Here is a 23,059-nt window from a genome sequence, read left to right as displayed (position 1 = left end):
CACTCAACACCATTGGCCCAGGCAGGCTGATTGGGAAGATGACAGACCTCTTTTGGGGGGGCAAAAAAAAAAAAACAGGACATGGGGACAAGTGCGAAGGAGACGTGTGTGTATGTGTGTGTGTGTGTCCAAACATTATCCAAGTTTCTCTCAAAGAAATGTATCATCCAAATTAAAATGTACCAAAATACAACTGGAAAAACAAAGAGTTTTGTTACTTTTGTACAAAGCCAGTGTAACAGTTTCCAGTCATTTACTGCACAGACATGAGAGTGAAAGTAGTCTCCTGATGTAGAAAGCAAAGAAGACAATGAGTTATTTCTCACTGGCATCACAGTCTGGTATGGTAACACCACAAAAGCAGAGAGGAAGGCTCTTCAAAGGGTCATAAAGACTGCAGAGAGGATCATTGGGACTGAACTGCCTGCTACACACTGTACACACAGTGCTGTCGTAAAAGGGAGAGAACATACTCAGAGATCCATGCCACCCAGCTCACTCTCTGCTCAGACACAAAAACTGCACCTACAGCCTCAGGCACAGCAGGGCGAACTGTATCATCACACACAGAACTAGACTTTACAACAGCTTCTTCCCTGCCACAATAAGACTGATGGCAAATATGAAAATGTGAGAAATGTGCAATAACCCCTAATGAAAATGTGATAATATATGTGGAATAACCCCTCACTACCTCACCAAGTGAAATGCCATATCCAACTCCACCATGTAAATTACTTAGTGTGATGTTTGACGTTCATTGTGGAAAATACTATTACCCTATGTTTGTGTATTGTGTTTTAATATTTTGTTTCCCTTTGTACTATTCAAGACTGTTCTTTCTAGCTTTCGACTCCTTACCTGACTCCAAAGGAGGGTTGCACAAGTATTCCTATATGCCTAGATTATCTGTTTATGCATAAATGGCAAATAAAAATCTTGACTTGACTAAAAGAAACAGAGGTTTCTGTGTTAGGAATAGCATAGCAAAACATTAACTGCCCAGACAGCTTGTTGATAGATCATAAGGATAATTCAGAATTCCTTAAAGGAACATTTTGACATTACAGAGTAGAAACAAGGTGAAACCGTTTATCAGTTTGTCCAAAAGCAACAAAATCCACTAGTATCGCTCATGCTCACTAATTAACACATATTTTACCCATACCAAGGGAATATCAAACATACTTGTCATTTCATGGGTCTTGGATGAGCTGCTTCCAGAGGTGAGGGCTGGTCAGAACAATCAACCTCGGGTGAAATCAAAACCTCATTAGTAGTGTTCTGGTTCACCACATACAGCATAAGGAACATATCCTCTTCTGGTGCAAGTCACAGTCATAGTCAATAGACAAGTTTAAGCATTGCCTTTTGTCAAGAGTAAATTTTTTATGCTTTATCTAATGAAACAGATTATGTCAAGCAAGTTAAATAACATTTGATATGAAACAGTGCATTCAAACTACCAAACATTATCCAAGTTTCTCTCAAAGAATTGTATCATCCAAATTACAATGTACCAAAATACAACTGGAAAAACAAACATTCCATTGTTTAAAACGAAAATGAACATTATCTGGAATTAACTTTGTGTCATAAAATGTCTCATGATGAGTTTACAGGACAATTAAAAATAAGGACTTTACCACGGAATGATGAGCTCCCATATTTTACATGGCTACAAGAAACATTCCTCTTCCGCCCAGGTGAAGCAGATGATACATCATATGATTTTTATAAACATCACAACAGTTCAAAACTGAAAATAAGGAAATGTTCAGTAGTTTATGGGTTTAATAAAACTGGACCAGTTCAAGCCATTTCCTTCACAACAGCATAAAAAATGATCGAACCTGAAGGACTTTGAGTAACAAACCAACAGACTGGCTTGTACCCATCAGGGTCTCCTCAGTCAGGTTCAGTGATCAGATCAAGAGGCCTGCTGTGGCCTGTGGGTTTATACAAATTCTCATCGCTGATTTTCTTCATTAGATTAAAAGAAAGCCCCACGACTGTTTCCAGATGTGCAGACAGAGGCAACAACTCAAAAAACAGACCACAGAAAACCAAGTACAGTTCCTTTTAATTTTATTACAAAAACTGGATTTTCAGAATATACAGTACAACAACATGTCTACTCAGAATGGGGGGGGGGGAACAAAAAAAAACAAAAAAAAACCAGGACATGGGGACAAGTGTGAAGTGTGAAGGAGACTTGTGTGTGTGTGTGTGTGTGTGTGTGTGCGCACGCGTCTGGCTGCAAAAATTGACGAATTTATTAAAAGGGGAGGGGAAGATCAGTGTATTCACCCCCCCTAAAACTAAAAATGTTCCATCTAACCGCCATGATTTAACAAACACTGAATAATGAAACAGACAAAGATGTGCAGGAGATGGTACGTTTCCCAGTTTTTATATAAAACACTTGGCAAATGATATGTCATCTTTTTTTTTTATTATTATCTGTTAGTTAAGAAACATCTTTTAAACAGAAAATGAACAGTGCTGGCATTTAAAAAAAAAAAAAAAAACACCACACTGAAACACACACACACACACACACACATGAAACCCTGATGATGGATAGATGGAGATGGGAGGTGGAAACAAAGAAATGATAAATGAAGTACGTGTGCCCGTCCTGCTGGTTCTTTCTTACCAATTCAACGTGACACCTCACTGACCAACATAAAAATAAGGGGCTTCTACATCTATATACACATGTGTATACACGTGTGTGTCTGTGTGAAGTGTATGAACCACAAGAGCCAGTTGGGGTAAAAGGAAGGGTCGAAGGCCAGCTAGGTTTGGCAGTATGTGTGTGTGTGTGTGTGTGTGTGTGAGTGTGAGAGTGTGAGAGAGAGAGAGACAGATGTTTAGGACCGTCGCTTCTTCTTGCTGGGTGGAGCTGATGACTGGACTTTTCTCTTCCTGTTGGAGGTGTCTTCATCCTCGTAGTGACTCTCTCTGTCAGCTAGAGGACAAACAACATTAACATTTAACACCAAACATTCACATTATCCAAAAGCACCAGCATGTGAGTTAGGTCTGCAAACTCCAGTGGGATGTAAAAGGTGACCGTTCTGAGGATGGGACTGGACTTTGTAAAGCACCACTTTTGGTGAATCACTGCTGCCACTGGGCCAAACAAGCGCGAGGAGCTTAAAAAAAACAAACAAACAAAAAAACCTGTTTCCACTGCACACAGAATCACCCCGATTCTAGTTGGCATCTGAAAATGTAGGAGTGTCTGCTTGGATTTGAAAGTTCAGTTCTGCCAGGGTCTCTGGGCATTCCCCATGTTAAAACCACAAACAAACAATACACTGACGCTACATTTTACGCTGATGAAAGCAACAGTAAAGCTGGCAGCTATTAAAAACAACAGACATACAACGTGAGATTTCTATCTGAATAAACTGACTACGACTTGAAGCAGTTTGGTTATTATGCCACCAGGTAGAACGGCTGCACTAACTACTGTTTTAGAGTCAAACTATTTTGTCCTTTTTTCTACTCTCTGTGACGCCTTGTAAAAAAAAGTATTGTTGTGTAGATGGTGACGAGCAGATAGGAGGTCACTGGTGACCTGAAGCATGTATCACAAAACTACAGCAATGCAGGTGGACGACACATGCTGTTGATATTTATCGACTTGCGTTGTGGCCTACGATGTACTAGGCATTAGCATCGCACAGATTACATACATTAGTCAATTTCGTACCCAAGTTTATTAAATCCATGTCATACATGACCTTCATTTAAATTAAACGTAAAGACCGCTGATATCTCTACAACACTAGATGACGCGATACTAATTACATAATTTCCAGATATAACCAACTGAAGAATGAGTTGCAGGCACAAACCTTTTCTGGCTTCTTCTTCCAGCTCATCCCAATCTTTACCACTCTCCTCCTCGCTGCCCAGTGACGCGCTGTAATCTACTAAGCAACAGAAGACACTTAGAACACCAAGTTCATGTGTGAATGAAATGGAACATTTTCAGATACTATCCAACCTTAATAAAAAAAAAAAAAGAAAAAAAAAAAAAAAGGAAAGTGCTAAATTATACCAGAGTCCTCTGTCTCTGAACTGTAGTCCTCATCACTGTCTTCCTCCTCATACTCTTCTTCATCTGCAGATGGATTGAATGTTTCATCCTCCATTTCGGATTCTGAGTCTTCCTCTGCACCACTTCCCTGAAAAAGGAAACAAAGCAAGAGATAATCACAAAAAAACCAAAATTCCTCATTTTTAAGTACAAATTTGCCATTTGAAGAGAAAGGGGAGCTTGTTTGGCAAGATCATGAACACCTGGTACACACCATTATCGTCTGCATGGGGGAAAAAAACCAAAAAACTCTTGGTGCCATCTGTTTTGACAGCAGAAACCTGAATTTCCTGGTCCACTGTGCTGGACATACAGTACCTCGCTCTCTGGGTCCAAGAAAGACCAGCCTCCCTGCTCAAAGAAGCCCTCTGGATCATCAACGATGGTCTTCATGATCTTGGTCCAGTTTAGGGACTGGACTCCCTCTGTGTACTTGATGTCACACGAGCTGAGAACGAGACAGAAACCAGGTCATTACTCAAAAGCCAGAGCGGCCTGTGTGAACCTGTGGCTGTAAAAAGAAACGGTTGCTGTTGTGATGTCATTTGAACTTAACCATGTCTGTTTTGTTCATTATAAGAGCATTAGTGTGTTAAATGGGTTTTACTTGAGCCACTCCTTGATGGGGTCGAGGGAATTGACGGGCACAGCATTGATCATGGTGACCTTCTTGTTGTAGTCCTTGTAGATGATGACAACATCGAAGTTCTTAAGGTGGAACTGCACACGCTCAAAGTGGACCAACTCCACCTCGTCCAGAGTGACGACAAATGGCGGCTGGACAACCAAGAAAAAGAAAAATTCAGACAAACATTTTTTGCATAAGCACTGAGGAAAAAACATTGTATTAATGTTAAATTAAATTGTTTAATAAGGAGGACATCATAATAGATGTTCATTTGTAATATCTTGTTTAACCCTGAGGATGTTTTACACTCTCAGGTGACTGTTCATATTTCACTAACCACATTTTAAACTGCACATTCAGAGCTAAAATGCTTCGCTTTTCTTTTTTATTTAAACAAGACAAAAACCTCAACAGTTTTCTTTGAAATCAGACTCTGCAGGGACGCTATGCCAAACTTTTGCAACAGTTGCAAGCTCAGTGTGCTCACTCACCCATTCAGTAACATTGACAAGGGAACTGGATGTGGGTTGTAGCAAGCAGGTACTCCTGTAGGGGGCGCCCTGGAACCTGGACACAGTTGCACAGCAAGTGTCAATCCACCTGCCTATGGCCTTAAAGCTCTGGATATGGCTATAGGTCAGTTTAGCACTTTGGTACAGAAACTAGCATGTTAGCATGCCCAGTGACATGTTCCAGCTCCTCCCTGATTAATGCAGAGACGTGTCCACCGTTTTCCCCAGCATTTATTTTCATCTGTATCCATGTTTATTACGTGGCCTCAGTTTGAAACATCTTTGCTAAGTTACTCACCCCAGGTCTCTGAAGGGCACCTCGAACTCCAGCTCCTCTTTAGTCAGCGTCTCCACCTTCTCAATGAAGTTCTTGAACGCTGACTTCAGCTTATGCCTCATCTCCCGCTCCATCTGCTCGGCGTACAGGTCATCTCTGTCGTGCATGTGCTGGTGCTTGCCCAAGTCTGTGGTGATCTCCCCGACCTCAGTGTAGAACTGGACGTCCGTGTGACGCCTCTTGCCAAACATGATGGCGTTCTATAGGAACAGTGTGAGGAATCACATATTTTTAAAACACTGACAATCATAAGCCCATTTTGGAAGAGCATTTTTTCCCCCTAATTCATGGTTTATGCTGTGTGTCAACATTTAAGACTTTATAAAAGACCATTTTAATACTACATATGATGTTAATAATCATTCCAGTCAAACCAGCTACCAAGGGATGAAAGTATGATGGAATCACTAAAGATGATGCGGCACTATATCGCATATTTTCAGTGCTTTAATTTCAAGTGATACTGATTAAAACTAACCTTATGTGGGAAAGCAGCAACACTGATTACTTTCTAAAACAGAAGACTTTTCAAAACCTACTGCTGTCCTGTAGGATTTACTGGGAAAATATTATGTAGTTAGTTTATAGAAGTATTTTATTATAGATTCCTAGCACAGTCACAAAAATGTTTCTGGGGGGAAAGTTAAAACGCGTTTCAAAGCAGATGTCTCATCTATGCACTAAACAAGGCCACTGCAAGCTGCCCATTAGCTTAGCATAAAGAAGAGCCAGCTAGTGTGGTGCTGTCAAAGGCAATATAATCCACCTACCACACAGTATTTTTTTGAGTCTGTTTAATTGGAGGACAAAGTGTAAAAACAGTTCTCTCTATTTCCAGTTTATACTAAGGGCTGCCCACGACTAACAGTTTTCTTGTTTTCCTGTGATTATCCCAAGTTAAAGGCTTCTAACAACTATTTCCCTAAATATGTCAGTGCACCTTAGAGGAGAAAAGCCTGATACTTGAGCTTGACAGTGTACTGTAGCGGTGTTTAAGATGGACGAACCTTGAGGTGGAAGTGCAGTACAATGATCATCTCCCCCTCACATGGCTGAAAGATGGCGTGTTTGATGTTATTGTAAAGAATGTCCACTTTGTCACCGCGGACTGATGTGAAGCGGAAACCTGTGCGCGGAGAGGAGGCGGTGCTTTCAACACAAAACGTCATGAAGACCGCTACTTAGCTGAATGAGACGTCATTTCTGCTTCCTCACCATTAGTATGTGCCTCCAGTGAGCCCTGCATCCTCTTCTGTGCGATGTTGGGTCTGATGTAGAGGTCTTTGAGTTTGGGGTTGCTGCGGTTGAGGTTGATGACTAGCGAGTCTTGTTTGATGATGCCCTCCTTCTCCTTCTCTTCAGCCTCCCGTGTTTTGTAGCGCTTCTGCACCTCCTTGATGATGCGGAAAGCGTTCTGCAGGTTGGTGGAGGGCACCGACATGTCGCCAGGAGCCTTCAGGTTGGACGCTCGGTACGTGCTGAGCAGAGTTGAGAAAGGCAGGATCGCAATTATAGCAGATGTGGAAGAACGCTTTACAAACGCTTTACAAAGACATTTTTAAGACTATCAGCTAGAGCAGTGGATGCAATCTTTAGCCATTAAAGAAATACTGCACCAAAGTTGTAGCTCCAAAGTAAGGTCAAAGGTGTGTGCCAAACAGAAACAATACCATGTCCACATACACAACACCAAAACTAGAAATCATCTTGGGGGGATGAAAGAAAATAATAATTTGACTTCACAGATTTCAGCAGAAAACATTCAGTATGAACAGTTAAGACTCACATTTCTTTAACAAATGTGGCATCTGGGTTAGGGAAGATATTTCCCTCCTGTCGCCCTAAGGAGCTGCCAGGGACGTAGAAATTGATCCTCAGATAGGTGTAGTCTCCTTCAACAGACATACTGATGTTCTAGATGGAAAAGAGAATGGATAGAAAGAAATACAATAAGAAAGCAGTTAAAAAATGTGCTATCATCAACATGGGGGGAGCCAACGCAGCAAGGCTGAAGCAGCCTCAGCGTACCTTGATGGTGGCGATGTGGAACGGCGTGGCGATGCCAAAGACGGGCATAATGACAGTCTCATACTTCTTGTCGATGAAAATCTTCATGTCTCTGATGTCTTTTTCTCTGGGCATCTGAGAGATGTTCTTATAGGACACGTTGGACTTTCTGGCCCTGAGAGGGAAAGAATGGCCTCAATTAATGAGCACCAACTTAATTACATGTGCTACACAGAGCTGATGCTTACTGTAGGTTAAGAATGCACAGATTTCACTTGACCCTCATGCAAAATAAACACACTGGGTAACGTCAGTAGCAATTTTGATGTTACTGTTGTTACTCATTACCACCAACTGAAGGGTTGGCATTAAGCTAAGGTTACCAAAGGGTCTCAGTACACTTCTTCTCACAGTCAAAAGTTTTGCACTTTTTGTCAAGAAGTGGTTGGGTAACATTAGATGGACATAGTAACAATGGACTTAACAAGCGTGTTAAAAAAAAGTAGTTACTCAACTCTACAACAACTAGAACTTAAAAAAAGATAATATCTTAGTTTTTTGATAATATCATAAGGCTGATTCTCACACACAAGTGTATAGTGAACAATAAAGAGCTGAAGAGCCATGTATTTAGGTTTAATGATGCCTTTGTCACTCAGCTGCCCTGTTAACACACAAGACAGCGAGTGCACCATGGGCTCTGATCACCTTTCATCCAAGCAGCTTGTGAGGGGCGTGTAACCAAAAACGGTAATGTTTCACTGAAAAACTGCCCGTGTGCTGGCAAAACCCTCAGTCCTTGTTTTGGGTAAAAATGCATCCTAAAGATTAGCTCCAACTAATGTCAGTCAGATCGTGTGTCAGTCTCTCTGGTGCACAACTCCTGGAGACACCAGGAAGCAAAAACGGGAATTTAGCACCAAGAAGCCTGGAATTTATCGAGATCCCTCATTGATTACTTCACAACGCTCAAAGCCTGATATTAGCGTCTCTATATTTTGTTCTCCCCAGGTACATACATGTGGGGGTCAGAATATTAGGAACACCTCTGAATATAAAGTAGTCCAGTAACATTCAAAGCCTAAATTCTTGTTCTGACTTTTAGTGCCCACCACTCACTTCTGAATCTGCTGCTCTCCTTTCTGCTCCGTCAGACGGCGCTTGGCTTCTTCATTCAAATTATTGGCCAACTCCTTCTGGTGAGCCCGCCTCTTTTCCTCCGCCGTCATCTCATTCTGTGTTGGACAGCAGACACAACTGAGTGGCCACACAACAGACATGATAAGCCAAGATTGTGTAAAGGGAATAAAATAAAATAAAATAAAAAAACAAAACAAAAAACACAACATACATGCAGGATACAGATGTGTGTAACAGCTCTGGATGGTCAGAAAATCAAACAACACAACTCACTGAAATGAAAATGACGTTTCCCCATCAGTGGGCGGATTTAAAAAAAAATTTTTTTTTACACAACCAGTTCAGCCGATGAGGATTTAAAGAAAACAATGAATACTTACCTTCCCAAGTAGCTGTTAGAGCACAAAGACATTCACACTCTTAGTTACCAACACTCCGTCAAGGTGGCAAACAAACACTGATCACCAGTCGCGTCTTCAAAACACACACACACTCACTCTGGTTCTGTCCGCGAGCAGCGCTGCGCTCCGAGCTCCTTTCCCCAGCAGCTCTTCGGCATCATCGCCATCTTCCTCCTCATCTTCTTCGTCATCATTCTAAGGAAACGAAACAAGTTCCAGAAAATTTGCTGCTCTGCGATTAACTGTGTGGTAATGTAAGTTATACTTTACAGAAAAACCGATGGACAGGTCAAATTTCAACTATTTAGAAATATGTCGCACAGCTTCAGTTTCAACTTGTTTGTGCAGTTACATACAAGAAGTTGAATTGGTGAGGTAAGAGACACCTACCTTCAAGAAGATCCCCACATTTTTTATCTTTTTCTTGACTGGTGTAAGTATCGTAGCAGTTTCCTCCTGTTACACAGAAAGATTTCAACCTGTTACATGTTGCAGAACTTCTGCTACTAATGCTGAAGTTACCTACTAAATTCTCAAAACTTGATCCTAATGTTCGTTTATGCACAAGACCTGTGAACACCTCAAGCCTTCTCAGCAGCGAACGTTTATCCTACCTCGTTGATCTGTACTGTGTCACCAATAAACAAGGCGTACTTCTTCTGCTCTTCTTTCTTAGCATCTTTATTCACGAGGTCAGCGAAACCCAGACTGATACTGAACACCATGCCTAGGGGGACACACAGACACACACACACAATCAATACAGGTTTCAGTGATAGTCAAATAAATGGTAGTCACTAAACAGCTGTGTGTGAATGTGGTGAATTCCATTTCAACAGTTAATTCCACACACGGCATCATAGAAAAGCAGAACAATTTACCCATTACTAAGGGTGCTTGTTTCAATACATTTTCTTGAAGTATAATAACTGTTTTGTTGGCGTAGTTGTATTTGGTTTATAACTCAAATAATTACCACAGCTATGAGCAAATGCTGATTATGCTGTTTCTCCATGTTCCATCCATCAATTCGGTCATTATCATCTGCTTAACTGGGGTCGGGTCATGTTGACAGCAGGTTCAGTAAGGTAGTCCACACATCCCTCTGCCCAGCGACGTGTTCCAGCTCCTCTGACGAGATTCCGAGGTGTTCCCAGGCCAGATGAGATATAAAATCTCTCCAGTGTGTTCTGGGTCTGCCCCGAGATGTCCTACCAGTTGGACGTGCCCGGAAGACGTCTAAAGGGAGGCATTCTAGTACGCTGTTCAAACCACCTCAATTGGCTGCTTTCGATATGAAGGCGGAGCGGTTCTACTACGAGTCCCTTCTGAACGCCTGAGCTCCGCACCCCCACCTCTAAGGTGCCAGCCACCCTACGAAGGAAACTCATTTCGACTGCTTGTATTCACGATCTTATTCTTTTAGTCACTACCCACAGCTTGTGACCATGGGTTAGGGTTGGAGCATAGCCTGACTGGTAAATTGAAAGACCTTCTTCGCCACAACGGTCCGGTACAATGTCCACGTTACTGCTGAAGCTGCCCTTACCCGCCTGTCAATCTTACCCTCACTCATCAACAAGACCCCAAGAAACTTCAGCTTCTTCACTTGGGGCAGCAATTCACTCCAACCCAGAGAGCAGTCCGCTGTTTTCTGGCAGAGCACCATGGCCTCAGTCTTAGAGAAACAGACCCCCAAGTCTGTTTCTCCATGCTGCAGAACAAATCTACCTCAAGACTATTCACCAGTACAGAACACAGATCTTCTTCCTGCATTTATTTTGTCATTCCTGCCCAGTGTCCTTTAACCAACGAGTGAAGGCAATGTTCTTACATGATTTTTAAGTGATGCATTTTGGTTCACTTGGATTTTTCTGTGTCTGAAAGGAAGCCAAACCAAAGGGAAAATGGACCAAGTTTACAAACTGGTCCACTGATTCGGACTAGTGCAAACGAACTACAGGCGTGAAAACACTAAAATTACCAATATCTTCAGGTAACAAAAAGTCACTAGATTAAAAAAATTTAATAAATCTCACCTTTTTTCAGTCTGTACTGGTTTTTAGCATTCAAAACCAAGGAGCCTTCTCTGAACTCTATTCCCATTGCAAAGCTACAAAGAACAACAAAAACATGACACTATGAGTAAAGTGTGTAAATGTGTGTGAGTACGTGGAAAAGTGAGGCGTCATCCATGTGCATGTACCCGAGGTTTTTGGTCAGCTTTGCTACAAGGTCTGGCTTCTCCTTCTTCACATACTCCAGCACGGCGTTGTAGGCGTCACAGATTTTCACACCTGTGGACGGGACAGAAAAGGCTTAAAAAGAAAGAAATAAAAATATGCTCAACAAACATGCTCATTTTGCTTTATCTGGTGACAAAGACCTCATACCTTACGGCACCTGCCCAATTTCTATTTATTCTGCAGTTTGAACAATTAATGGCTTCAGTATTCAACAACATTTATCAGCAACAGTTCTACATTCTTGATTAGTCATTTTAGCAACTGCTGCAGCTTCTAAAACCTCAGGATTTGATCCTTTCATCCACTATATAGAATATTTGAGTAAAACAAGCAATCTGATTGTGATCCTAACAGTTGCAATGAACATTTTTATCACCCAACTGTGAGAATATTCTGTAGATTTATGGAAAAAATAAATTTGCTGTTAGATGCAGACATAGTTCTTCCCCAAAACAATTCCAAAAGTTTTAAAGTGCACTGGTGATGCATTAGAAAGAGCAGACATGCGTAAAAATGTTATCAAGGTTATCAATTATAATCAAAAGAGAGGTTTGCTGCTATTATCAGCACCAAAAACTCCCCCACTTCCAGCAGGCTCCTGAACCCACCGTGTTTGAGCTCTTTGAGCAGCTCTTCCTCCACCTGCAGGAGAACGTTGTAGTTGTCCTGCATCTCCTGAGGGGGGTCCACCATCAGAGTTCGCACCAGGTTGGAGCAATACGACTTGTAGCGGATGCCCATGGCACATGTGATGGCACCGAAGTGCATGTGGTTCTTATCACTGATACACAGAAAGAATAGTGCTATATAAAATGAGTGAACAGTGTCATTTATGACTGGATTCTCAAAATCTGTACACCAAGTATGATCACAGCACATCTGTGTCTGAATTTAAAATTCCCCTTTAATGGCGTCATTTCACACAGCGCATCATAGAAAAAGTACAATTTACCAACTACCGTACGAATATCTGCAAATAATAAACCGTGTCAAATACAATAAACAAACAGTTTGCACAACTAGCAGCTAGTTAATTTAGCATAAAGACAACAGCTAGCCATTCTGTGACAGAGATGTCAGAATCTGCCTGGCAACACCTCTTTACCAGGTTAGTTTAATCCATACCGCAATCTAGTGCAAAAAACAAAGCTTTGACAGGCTTTATAACTTTAGTTAATGCCAGGAAAGCTATGCTATGTGCGTCCTATTTTAACAGACCGGGTATCGATCTATTCATTTGAGCAAAACATTTGATCTCTGATTTCTGTTCAAAATACTTTTCTAAACTTTACAGCTTAACCAACTCACAAATGCAATAAATCAATTAACTGCTCAAGTAATTTTTTCCTTTTCCCACTGTTTGACATTTAATAGACTAAATTGATCAAGAAATAACTGGTAATCCAGTTATGAAAATAATCATTAGCTGCAGAGCAACATTTATCTGAATTTATACATTTTGCAAACATGCTGGAAAAAACAAAACAAAAAAAACCTTTTGATAAAATAGCCAACCTGAGTAATTGTAACCAAAATAAATCACTGTGGCTCTGTTAAGACGGGGTAAGCTACCTGACCACGCTGAACTTGAGGCTGTAGTTTCCTCCGCTCTGGATGATGGGAGGATAACACATCTCCACTGTGGACGGATCGGCACCACCAAGGTACTTCTTCTCCTCGATGGCCTTCTCCACAGACTCTGCCAGTTTACTGTGACGCACTTTCTGTTGAGGACAGGGAACGAGACTAATTATACAGAAGGTGATTTACACTGATGAATGTTTCAGATCTGAAGCTCATACAATATTTAACCAAAACGTTGCCATGGTAAACTCAGACATATACACATCATTTTCAGTTTTGTACAACTGCCTCTGCAGTCCTTACTCCTCACCTCATCTGCATCGACAATCTCCATGACGCGCTCCTTGAAGAACTTGGAGTAAACCTCGCTGGTAATGGCCGCTGCCTTTTTCATCAGGCCAAGCTCACCGTCCTCCTTCACCGCCATTGTGTACGCGACCACAGCGCTGATGTCCACCTGCAGGCGCAACACAACACAAGAGGTAGAACTGCAGACTAAAACAGGCACAGGAGTCCTTGCCATTATTCCTAAGCAGTTTTCAAGAATCCAGTTTCATTTCACATTTTGGACTGTGTCTTACCTTCTCCAGTCCCTCTGCCGTGAGCGTGTCATTCCAGCTCTTCATGTACTCCCCGGGGAACTTGTCCTTGCTGAAGATCCCCACCGTCTTACCTTCTTTGCTGCCCCTGATTGCCTCGATCATCTTGTCAAAGTTTCCCTTGTTGCTCTCATTCTGAAAGATGCAAAACCCCAACGGCAATGAATGTTAATTTCACACTAAATAATTTTCTACATAGTCCGTTCATTCACTAATCTCGGACTTACAGAAGAACTCTCGCTGATGCCATCCTGACACCAAAAACACACACTAACTTTGCCGGCTCATATAAATGAGCACGTGTGCCTGTGTGAGTGAAAGCACAGACAGGTCTGACTGCACTCCTAGACACCTACGATTAATTAACAACTATTTTGATGATCGCTTAGAGCAGTGTGACGGCATGTCTGACTACTGTCAGAACTTTTACAAACCAGTCAGTCGATTAATGGAGAAAATAATCATCAGGTTAATCTATGAAGAAAATAATCAATAGCCACACTGGGTTACAAAATAGTTCAGAGCTCCACCTCAACCAACTACAACAGTCAAATCCTGCATTAGTGCATGAGTGATGAACTATTAATGTAATAATACATAGTACAACATTTTTCTGCATTACAGTAGGGAAAAGAAGGTATTCCAAGATTTTTGTTATTGAAATTCTAGCAAAAAAGCAACTAAATATACTTTTTAAAAATATATATGATAAAAATCTGAAATGAAGACAAGATTGCAAAGAAGACGTGGTTGAAAATTGGCTCAGTTACCCACAAAGGAGGAAAACTGCAAATCTTGTTTCTCAAATTCTGATCACAAAACAGATTCCTCTTTCAGACAAACATTTTATTTTGAAATGGCATATGATGACTGTGGAAAAAGGGAATGCCTAGTTGGCCATTATCCCCGTGTTCACGTTACCTTTTCTCTGGTGAGCAGGGTGATGGGCGGAACACCGTTGGCATTCTCGTTGCCTTTTGTTATAGCCACCTGTTTGAGAAAATCCACCTTCTTCTTGCTGGCGAGGAAGATGATTTTGGTGTCACAAAACACCATGATGGTGTCCGTCAATTCGTAGCCAAACAGCCAGGTCTGAGGAAAACGGGAAAAAAACGTGAATTCATTCATGGATTTGAGAAACAATAGATGTACAATGAGTAATTATTCCATATAGTCTAACCCTCAACAACATATTCTAACCCCCAGGGCTAAATTCTTAAAGTCCATAGTGTCAGTAAGTGCCAACGTTATGAGCTCAGCTCCAGGTAGTGGAGAGATCCCCTATTTATTATTCCCTATTTATTATTTCTGCATAAAAGTTCTCACGCATTTTATTTCACCAACCCTGTTTCTGATTCAGATGTTCTTCTATGATGTATTTAAGCCGAGCTCTCGTTCGGAGCTTGTGTGTGCTGCAACACACACATCCTGCTGTTGGCGACAATGGCAGAGAGAAGTAAACATTCAAAAGCATGGATACACTTGACTAAAACTGACACCGACAGTACTTTGTGCCACAAGTGCAACAAGTCTTTTGCATACAAGGGTGGACACACAAGCCATCTGTGCAAACATTTAGCCAAAGTGTATCACATACAGGCAGAGGAATGCAGTGTGACTGCCCAGAATGTAGTTCATCTCATCGACATTGCCCCAGGTATGCTATGTATGCTAATAGCTTGGAGCCCACACACAAATAACTAAGTTGTATGAACATGGGTTAACGATTAAAAGTAACCATTAGCCAGCAAAGTGTTATGGGTGCATTCACAAATTCAATCTGAAATGGTCAGAGCATCAGCTGTACTGTCATTCAGAAATTCACACTTTCAGTTTAGAGCTCTCAGAGCAGGGGCAGAGCTAATGATTAGGGGGCTGGAGGCAAACTACCACACAGTAACAATACTGATAAAGAAAACGTCCTGTGTTTAATTATTACTTTTGCATTTCAGTAATTATATTACAGTCTCGTGATTTGTTCAAAATAATGCTGTTGTTTGCTACTCAAGGATGTTAACAGCACATATGAAAAAATAAGTTTCTTTGTCTCTTAAAAAGCTAAAAAGAACAGATAAGAGTACCTCTAAAGTACCAGTATGATAAGCAGTATTGTAATAGTAGTACTGCTAAAATCTTAACGATACCCATCCCTAATGTGTACTCCTGTTATGCTTAAAACAAAACAAGACAAGACTTAAATCTGTCAGCAACAACCACAGTCTGGACACATTTATAACTAGACTGAAGCAAAACCCAGAGTAGGATATGTGGGTCGTGCACACAGCTTCAGCCATGTTTGCTATAGCTTTAATGGAGTGATAAGCCTCGTAAACTCCTGTAAATTTATTGTGCACAACACACAGAGACTGGGAAATTGCCTGTATCCAGATCATATCACCAAGCATCAGAATGTGCTCAGTATCCTCTGATTTTATCACACTGCCTGGGCTGGCATATTCCCTTACCTGTATGGCTGTGGATTTGGCGTACACAATTTCCTCGTCCACTCCAACAGACACCACAATAGCATCGACTTTGCCAAATTCATCTTCTCCTTTCTGGAAATCATGGTAGAGAGGACACATCATTTAATGTCATACATGAAATAACGTTAATTACAAGAGCATACCGAGGTGCTCCTACTACATCCAGTGTAATTCTTTGGGGAAATGTGCTAGACAAAGGGTGCCGGTTTCAGTTGTTATAGCAATAAAACTGGCGAGTGGAGATAAGCAGCTTGTTTTGCTAGCATCACTTCAAAGTTGATGTTGTGCAACTCCAAGCTTCTTCAGCACCCGATGCCGCATCACATGGCAGCACCTAAAGTGGCCGGCAAGTCGGTCAAAGCTGATATTAAGCTTTTACATGCCAGTTGTGATACCCAGGGAACCTTTTTAACGCAGAGTAAGTTAACAATGAGAGGCATTTATCTGCGTGCTAGAGCTGCAACATTAACGGCAAACTCACTAAACAGCATGTTAGAACTTCTGAACAAGAAAATAAGACCCAAAACGTAGTTACAAGGTTATGTAAAGTAATCCCACATATTTGAGACTTTATATCATTTCTAAAATCTGTGCGCATCCTGCACGTAAATGGGATACAGGCGTTATTCTGAAGCTAATTAGCCAACTATCATTAGCATGTAGCTAAGGTAACAAGTGCAAAATAACAACTTTGAACAGCTTAGCAATGACCTATATCTCAAGCATATCTACATTAGAAATGTTGTTTTTGTGATCACTGCAACGTGGTTTATTTATCAGTTAGCAAACGCTGATTCACTACACGTTTAGCTGCTTAGCTAGTTACAGTAAATTAGCTTGCTGATAAACCTACTAGCTAGCAGGCAAGCTAACGTGGTGAATGGGATGATTGGTGAGCTTACATGATGTAGTTTTTAGGCCGATTTTCTGATACAATATTCGAATGAAGTGTCGACCCAAACATCCAGTTGGAAAGTAGTTTCGGCGCAAACTAGGCTAGCCAACTCGTGCAGATAGAGGCCCGGTCCACCTGGCTGTGGCGCTGGGAAACATTGCAGGTCACGCCGAGAGCAGAGTTAACTCACTCTGCAGAAAAACGCGGCTAACTGCGGTTGCAGTCTTCTAGAAGAGCCACTTTATCCCTGTTGAGATTAACAGTACCCTTCAAAACACCAAATTTTACCTTCCAATTGCTGTATAATCTCTTGATCCGGCGGTAGTACGCTTCCTTGTCAAGGTTTACCGCCATAGTGGTTCCTCTGTTGCAAACTCCAGCTCCCGGCTTCGCTCCTCAGCAGGCCGGAGGATGACGATCCGTCAACTAATAACAACGCACTTACTTTCCTCGCCTGCTAAGACACCACTTCGGGATGCTGCTGCTTCTCTCGCAATTTCACAATTACACCGGCCTTTCCCACTGAGTCATGTAAAAACAAGCCACGCAGTAATATTAATAAGCATCCACTCGGTTGAAATACGCAAATGTAGCATTAAGGGTTTTTTTCTTCTTCTTCTTTTCGCCACACACAATCTGTTACAATTAAGTCCTCAGATTCCCCTCCTTCCTTCCTCCCTCGTGTGCTTCTTTTTCCTCTCCCTCCCCCTCCGATTTTCACATACCAGCTTTTATGGGAGGAAGAAGAAATACGGTATTAAAAACCACAATAAGGACCAAATTAACCTTGTTTGATTCCAGCTAAAAAGTATTGTAAAACTAATAAATAAATGTCCAAATGCTTTATGGTGAAATCTTTCTCTCCTTATTTTACTCAATTTTATTAGATGATTTGTGGCGCATTTTAATGTAATTTGCAGCAACAGCGCCTCTTGTGTTGTGTTGACCACACTACATTTTCCCGCCATAGTTGGTTTTCCCGCCGTCGTCATCAAAAAGTCAACTGACGTCAATCTCGCGATACAAATTTGATACTAACGGAAACAGCAGTATGACCCGTTAAGTTCCTATTTTTCTAACTTTTTAATCAACGGCCATACTGAAAACATTTTATATTCTTTTGGGGGAATAAAAACTTGAATTTTCTCTCAACTTTGCTAAATTTCATATTAATAAATTCAAATTTCCGTGGGGAATGGAATATTGAGATCATCCACCTAAGCAGAAGTATCAATACCAGTGTGAAAACACAATACACGTAAATGTCCTAAATTTTAAGTATAAAAATACAAACATGTTCAAGTTTCCATTGTGCAAAACAATTATATTCAGTGTTTTAGTATAATACATTTCATTTCACCAATGCTTTAAAATGGTGCATACCTGTTAATGTGGACTCATTACTCTATATGGACACTATACTATGTTTATTTGTTGTAATGTGGAACAGCTTTGCTAGTCTAGTTATTTCAGCGCCATCAGCTAGTTGCAAGAACATTTTGGAAGTAAGTGCAGGAACCTTAAGAGAAGTCAGGAGCACTGTAGAATACCACCACCATTCAGTCACCCATCCATTTCATAAACCTAAAATATTAGGTTTCAGCTTATCTCACCACAATATGAAGTTTTAATAAGTTATAAAAAAAAATACTTTAATTACTCAGTAACAGACTGATTTTTGCAGCCCACAAAGTAGGCTATCTGCACAGTGAGATCAAAATCTGCATCACAAAATGTATATTAAAACATAAAATATTTTATTTCACCATTAAAAACACAATATCTACAATAAGCCAGATTGATTACTGCATCATTTCATTTGACTGGGAATAGTTATTTGAAAGCAAGCATCTCTTCCTTAATTATTAACTGACCTGAAAGCAATTCATTAAATTAAACACTGCCAAGTAAAAAAAAAAAAAAGTGAAGCTGCACTGTTCTTTACTGTATTCCCTTTCTCCTCTCCTTGAAGTAGTGTTGCCACAGCTGGTGTGTTTGTTTTTATCTCAAAAAGCAATTTTCACCAGAAATGTTCCTCATAAAGAAAAATATGCATCACATATTGAAAAAGCCACAGGGTATTTCAGCAAGAGACATGAACTGAGAACACTAGTTATTTTCCTGAATTTTAGCACCAGTTTTCAAAGATTTAACAAAATCCTTTTAATTATTGTCGCTTTATTTCCCTCCACTCTTTGACTGGTGACAAATTCATTTTTGCTTTTTTCAAAAGGCTTCTTACAAATATTTTTGTACGATTCCTCCTTGTATGACCAGCTTTAAGACAGTTTGTGCCCAGTAGTTGAACGTTTAAATCTCCAAAGTAGCCAAAAGCCCATCAACGCTTTAGCACCCACACATTACTCAACAGTTAAACAAAAATCACCCCTCACACCTCATTCACATCAATCAAGAGAGGAGCATTCATGTATAAAGCTGACTTTTTTGAAATGAATAAAAGTGAATATTATTTCCTTCCTGCACTTTTTTCTACTTTCAAAAACAATTAAAACACAACAAGTTCATAAAAATGTTTTTCTTTTTCTTTTTTATCAAGTCCATTACTTAAATTCACAATGATCATGATCAGGAAACCCTGGAGCAGCACACCCAAGTCTCTTGTTTTTCTTTGGGTTTTCCTCAGTATTTTTTTTCCTCATCCATTCACCTTGTTATGAGCCGTCACTCCCACTGCTGTATCTGAAACTGCTTTATTCTGTTGAAACACCATTTGTGCAGATGACTGAGCCTCGGAGACAGTACATTGTACAGACTTAAATAATTTCCTGCAGCTGGCTGAAATCTGGTATGACTTGATACAATAAAGCATTATGTGCTGATACCTGAGCCGAACTGGCTATCATTCATTCATTCATTCATTCACTCCTCTGTCCATTTGCATTTCTAGAGTCATCTCTGTCCTTTCCTGTTTGTACAGCACTCCTCCATTAGAAATGCTCTTGTCCTATGTGACGGTGGTAGAATTCTGCCCTCGGATTGCACACCAGGCCATGAACACATCTCTGTGGAGGAGAAAGGACACAAGAAATTGTTCGTTCTCACCGTATTTTAGTCATATCTAACTCAAATGATACTCTTATCTTATTCTTATTTTGACCATATTCAGGATTTAATGTTGAGCCCCCAGAATTTTCTGCCTCGTTAATTTTCGGCATGCAACAGTTTCACCTATAAACTGCTACAGTATATGGCTGCAGACCATTTAGAGGCTGTTTGAAAACCAGCCTGATATTATAGTAAGTACTCCTACTCTCTTTCATGATGAAGGTTAGAAGAAATAATCTGTATCTGTCTGAGCTGCTGGTGAGTGGCTTTTCACATGAACCTTTCAAGTATGCACACCTGCAGTGTGTGGCGACACACTCATTACTACAATACTCCTTGTCCCAGTCTTTGCTCTCCACGGCGGGGTTGTTGCAGCCGGCACGCACACAAAGGTTTGGACTGGCAGAGGTAGTCACACTTGGGCCAGGGGCAATATTCACCTCAACCTCCATCTGAGACAAAAAGACAAATACAGCCATTTCATTTTAAGCTACGTCTTCACCTAGTGTGTGTCATAAACCTGACAGTAGTGTAGGCGTCAACCTATTGATCTGTTTAGTAAGAATCCTTTACATTTTTTTTAAAAAGCTACTCTACCTGATTTCTTTTCAGCCTAGAGGGTCTAATGAGACTCAAACAAACTGACACCATAAGCCGCTCCTTGCAGCTCTTTGCCTCTCCCATCACATCCTGTTTCATAGCGATGATGTAAACTATGGATGTCTGGTTGCAATAAATTGTACAAAACGCAGGTTCCAGTGCAAAGCTAGTGTTAATGGACTAACGACTACATTTGTCAATCCAGTAGAATGCTCTGGTTACTGCAAATGTCGCACAAAGCTCAAATTACTTCAAAATTAAAATTGTGAATTCAATACAATATAAAATCATGATCATGCTAGGTTGGTAATGTTACCAAAACAAACACATTATGTTTTAGATGCTAACATATCCAGAAGAAAGAACGACTTATTTGAGGTTGGCCACGACAATATCGACGTTGACCGCCACGTACCGATTTAAAATATGTAGGTTAAATCTTATTTCAATGTAGTGCCATGCTTAGCACATGTATTTGTTCAGTCCCTCCATGCCCTGCTCTATTTCTCTCTCAAACACACAAACATGATGACCATAACCACAGACCATCTGTGAACAGCTCCTCCTCTCCGTTTGTTTTTTTTAACACAACGTAGTCAGTTGTGGAGATCCAACTCTTCTAATACATTGTTAACAAGCTAGTAAGGCTTGCTAAGCTAACGTTAGAATTCAGTTGTTGCCGATGTCAACATGTTATATATATCATAAACTTCGGAGCCAATCCCGGCCAGCAATCGGGCAAAGGCGGGGTACACCCTGGACAGGTCGCCAATCCACCGCAGGGCTAACATAAACATAAACTTAATTCTAGGTCATAAATTTTGGCGAACATTTGGCCCCACAGTCCAAGGAAATAAACACAAATGGGACAGTGGATCAGTCCGATCAGTGTGATTAGTGATCCAACGGATTTATTTTGAACACTGACAGGCGTTGCTGAAGCAGCAAGAGAGGGTCAGGAAGAGATGGCTGAAGAGAAAGATGTATGTTAGGAGAGAAGGAGGGACACCACCCCCTGCCCCCCATGAGTAGACTCAAATTCTGTGTGAAACTCTAGAGTCTGTACTGCTGAGCTTACCCCTTCCTCTGCCACGTCCTCTCCTCCTCCTGTCACCACAGCAGCAGAATCTGCCATCTCCACCGTCACAGCAGAGGAGGTGGTAACTGATGTAGCCGTTTCACTGGCTGACGTCACAATGATTGGTGTGGTGGAATCCAACTGTCGTGATACTGGGACAACTTTAATCTGCAGGGGAGGTGGAACTGTCGTAGCAGCTGCACCTCCGCCTCGGGGTTTAGCTTGCAATGGCGGAGGAGTATGTGCATGTACCATTTGCTGCAGTCGAGGTGGAGGAGGAGTGCTCTGCATCTGCTGAAGCGGTGGTGGCTGCCGTGGCGAGGGCGTGCTGTGACCGCCATACCACCAGAGGGCAGCGGTGTCTGTTTGATGATGATCTTAGTGACAGTAGGGGGGTTCGAGGTAGTGGTAGAGGGTGAAGTTTGGGGTTTGATGGCACCAGTACGGGAGCGTGTGGTGACCTGAGGCAGGTCCAGAATGATGTTGGAGGTACATATGTTGGTGATGGTGTTCTCCTCAGGGTTGTAATGCTGGGACCTTGTGGGGCGAGTGGCTGGGGTGGCAGCGGGTGTAGCTGTGACTGTGGGTGTGGGTGCTGCAGATGGAGGAGATGGGGAGGTGTCCATTACCTCAATGGGGACCTGAAAATCAAATCAAAACACTCAAGACTTTTGTATAATTTTGTACATAGAGTGAGGAACTGAAGTATTTGAACACCCTGCGATTTTGCAAGTTCTCCCACTTAGAAATCATGGAGGGGTCTGAAATTCACATTGTAGGTGCATTCCCACTCAGAGACAGAATTAAGAAAAAAATTTCAGGAAATCACATTGTATGATTTTTAAAGAATTTATTTGTCTTGCACTGCTGAACATAAGTATTTGAACACCTGAGAAACAGCAAGAATTCTGGCTCTCAAAGACCTGTTACTGTGCCTTGAAAAAGTCCACCTCTACTCCACTCATTAATCTAAATTAGTAGCACCTGTCTGAGCTCTTTAAAGACACCTGTCCACCCCACAGTCAGTCAGACGCCAACTACTACCATGGGCAAGACCAAAGAGCTGTCAAAAGACACCAGAGACAAAATTGTGGACCTCCACAAGGCTGGAAAGGGCTACGGGGCAATTGCCAAGCAGCTTGGTGAAAATAGATCAACTGTTGGAGCAATTGTTAGAAAATGGAAGAGGCTAAAGACGACTGTCAGTCTCCCTCGGACTGGGACGCCATGCAAGAGCTCACCTCGTGAGGTATCACTGATTATAAGAAAGGTGAGGAATCAGCCCAGAACGATAGGGAGGAGCTGGTCAATGACATGAAGAGAGCTGGGACCACAGTTTCAAAGGTCACTGTCAGTAGAACACTAC

General features: G+C 41.3%; 2 protein-coding genes across 5 annotated transcripts in view; both read right to left on the bottom strand.

Moving 5' to 3' along the window:
- Positions 1–2,206: 2,206 nt before the first annotated feature.
- On the bottom strand, positions 2,207–17,834 carry supt16h (SPT16 homolog, facilitates chromatin remodeling subunit). 4 transcript variants are annotated; one of them, XM_020586848.1, is made up of 25 exons: positions 17,238–17,834; positions 16,034–16,126; positions 14,490–14,660; positions 13,551–13,703; positions 13,280–13,426; positions 12,958–13,109; positions 11,994–12,166; positions 11,346–11,436; positions 11,179–11,252; positions 9,754–9,866; positions 9,530–9,595; positions 9,236–9,334; positions 9,119–9,130; positions 8,718–8,833; positions 7,620–7,773; positions 7,378–7,505; positions 6,807–7,069; positions 6,599–6,717; positions 5,553–5,791; positions 5,234–5,309; positions 4,722–4,891; positions 4,433–4,562; positions 4,076–4,202; positions 3,870–3,947; positions 2,207–2,974 (listed from the first exon to the last, which is right to left on the bottom strand). In XM_020586848.1, exons 1-25 carry the CDS (start codon positions 17,301–17,303, stop codon positions 2,877–2,879), a joined length of 3,108 nt encoding a protein of 1,035 aa, XP_020442504.1. In that variant the 5' UTR covers positions 17,304–17,834; the 3' UTR covers positions 2,207–2,876. The 4 variants fall into 4 exon arrangements, with proteins under 4 accessions (XP_020442504.1, XP_020442506.1, XP_020442507.1 ...); XM_020586850.1 differs by having other exon boundaries at positions 3,870–3,944; XM_020586851.1 differs by lacking the exon at positions 9,119–9,130 and having other exon boundaries at positions 17,238–17,833.
- A 1,645-nt stretch (positions 17,835–19,479) lies between these two features.
- The window catches only part of tox4b (TOX high mobility group box family member 4 b), a 7,895-nt gene continuing 4,315 nt past the window's right edge, over positions 19,480–23,059 (bottom strand). The window contains 4 exon segments of the mRNA XM_020586869.1: positions 19,480–19,972; positions 20,313–20,467; positions 21,694–22,026; positions 22,029–22,334. Coding sequence (XP_020442525.1) covers positions 19,915–19,972; positions 20,313–20,467; positions 21,694–22,026; positions 22,029–22,334 — 852 coding nt within the window. The 3' untranslated portion in view covers positions 19,480–19,914.

The sequence above is a fragment of the Monopterus albus genome, unplaced genomic scaffold (genome assembly GCF_001952655.1).
Source record: "Monopterus albus unplaced genomic scaffold, M_albus_1.0 scaffold425.1, whole genome shotgun sequence".
Classification (NCBI taxonomy): Eukaryota; Metazoa; Chordata; class Actinopteri; order Synbranchiformes; family Synbranchidae; genus Monopterus; species Monopterus albus.
Note: the sequence above shows the minus strand (reverse complement) of the source record. Positions and strands in the feature narration are given on the sequence as shown.

What these genes read in the sequence shown, in the direction of transcription:
- supt16h (XM_020586848.1), bottom strand. Translation starts at nt 17,303, where the DNA reads ATGGCGGTAAACCTTGACAAGGAAGCGTACTACCGCCGGATCAAGAGA. An exon ending in AAGCTGACCAAAAACCTCGG is followed by an intron (nt 11,253 to 11,345) that starts GTACATGCACAT and finishes TGTTCTTTGTAG; the next exon opens with CTTTGCAATGGGAATAGAGT. An exon ending in ACACAGTACAGATCAACGAG is followed by an intron (nt 9,596 to 9,753) that starts GTAGGATAAACG and finishes TCTGTGTAACAG; the next exon opens with GAGGAAACTGCTACGATACT.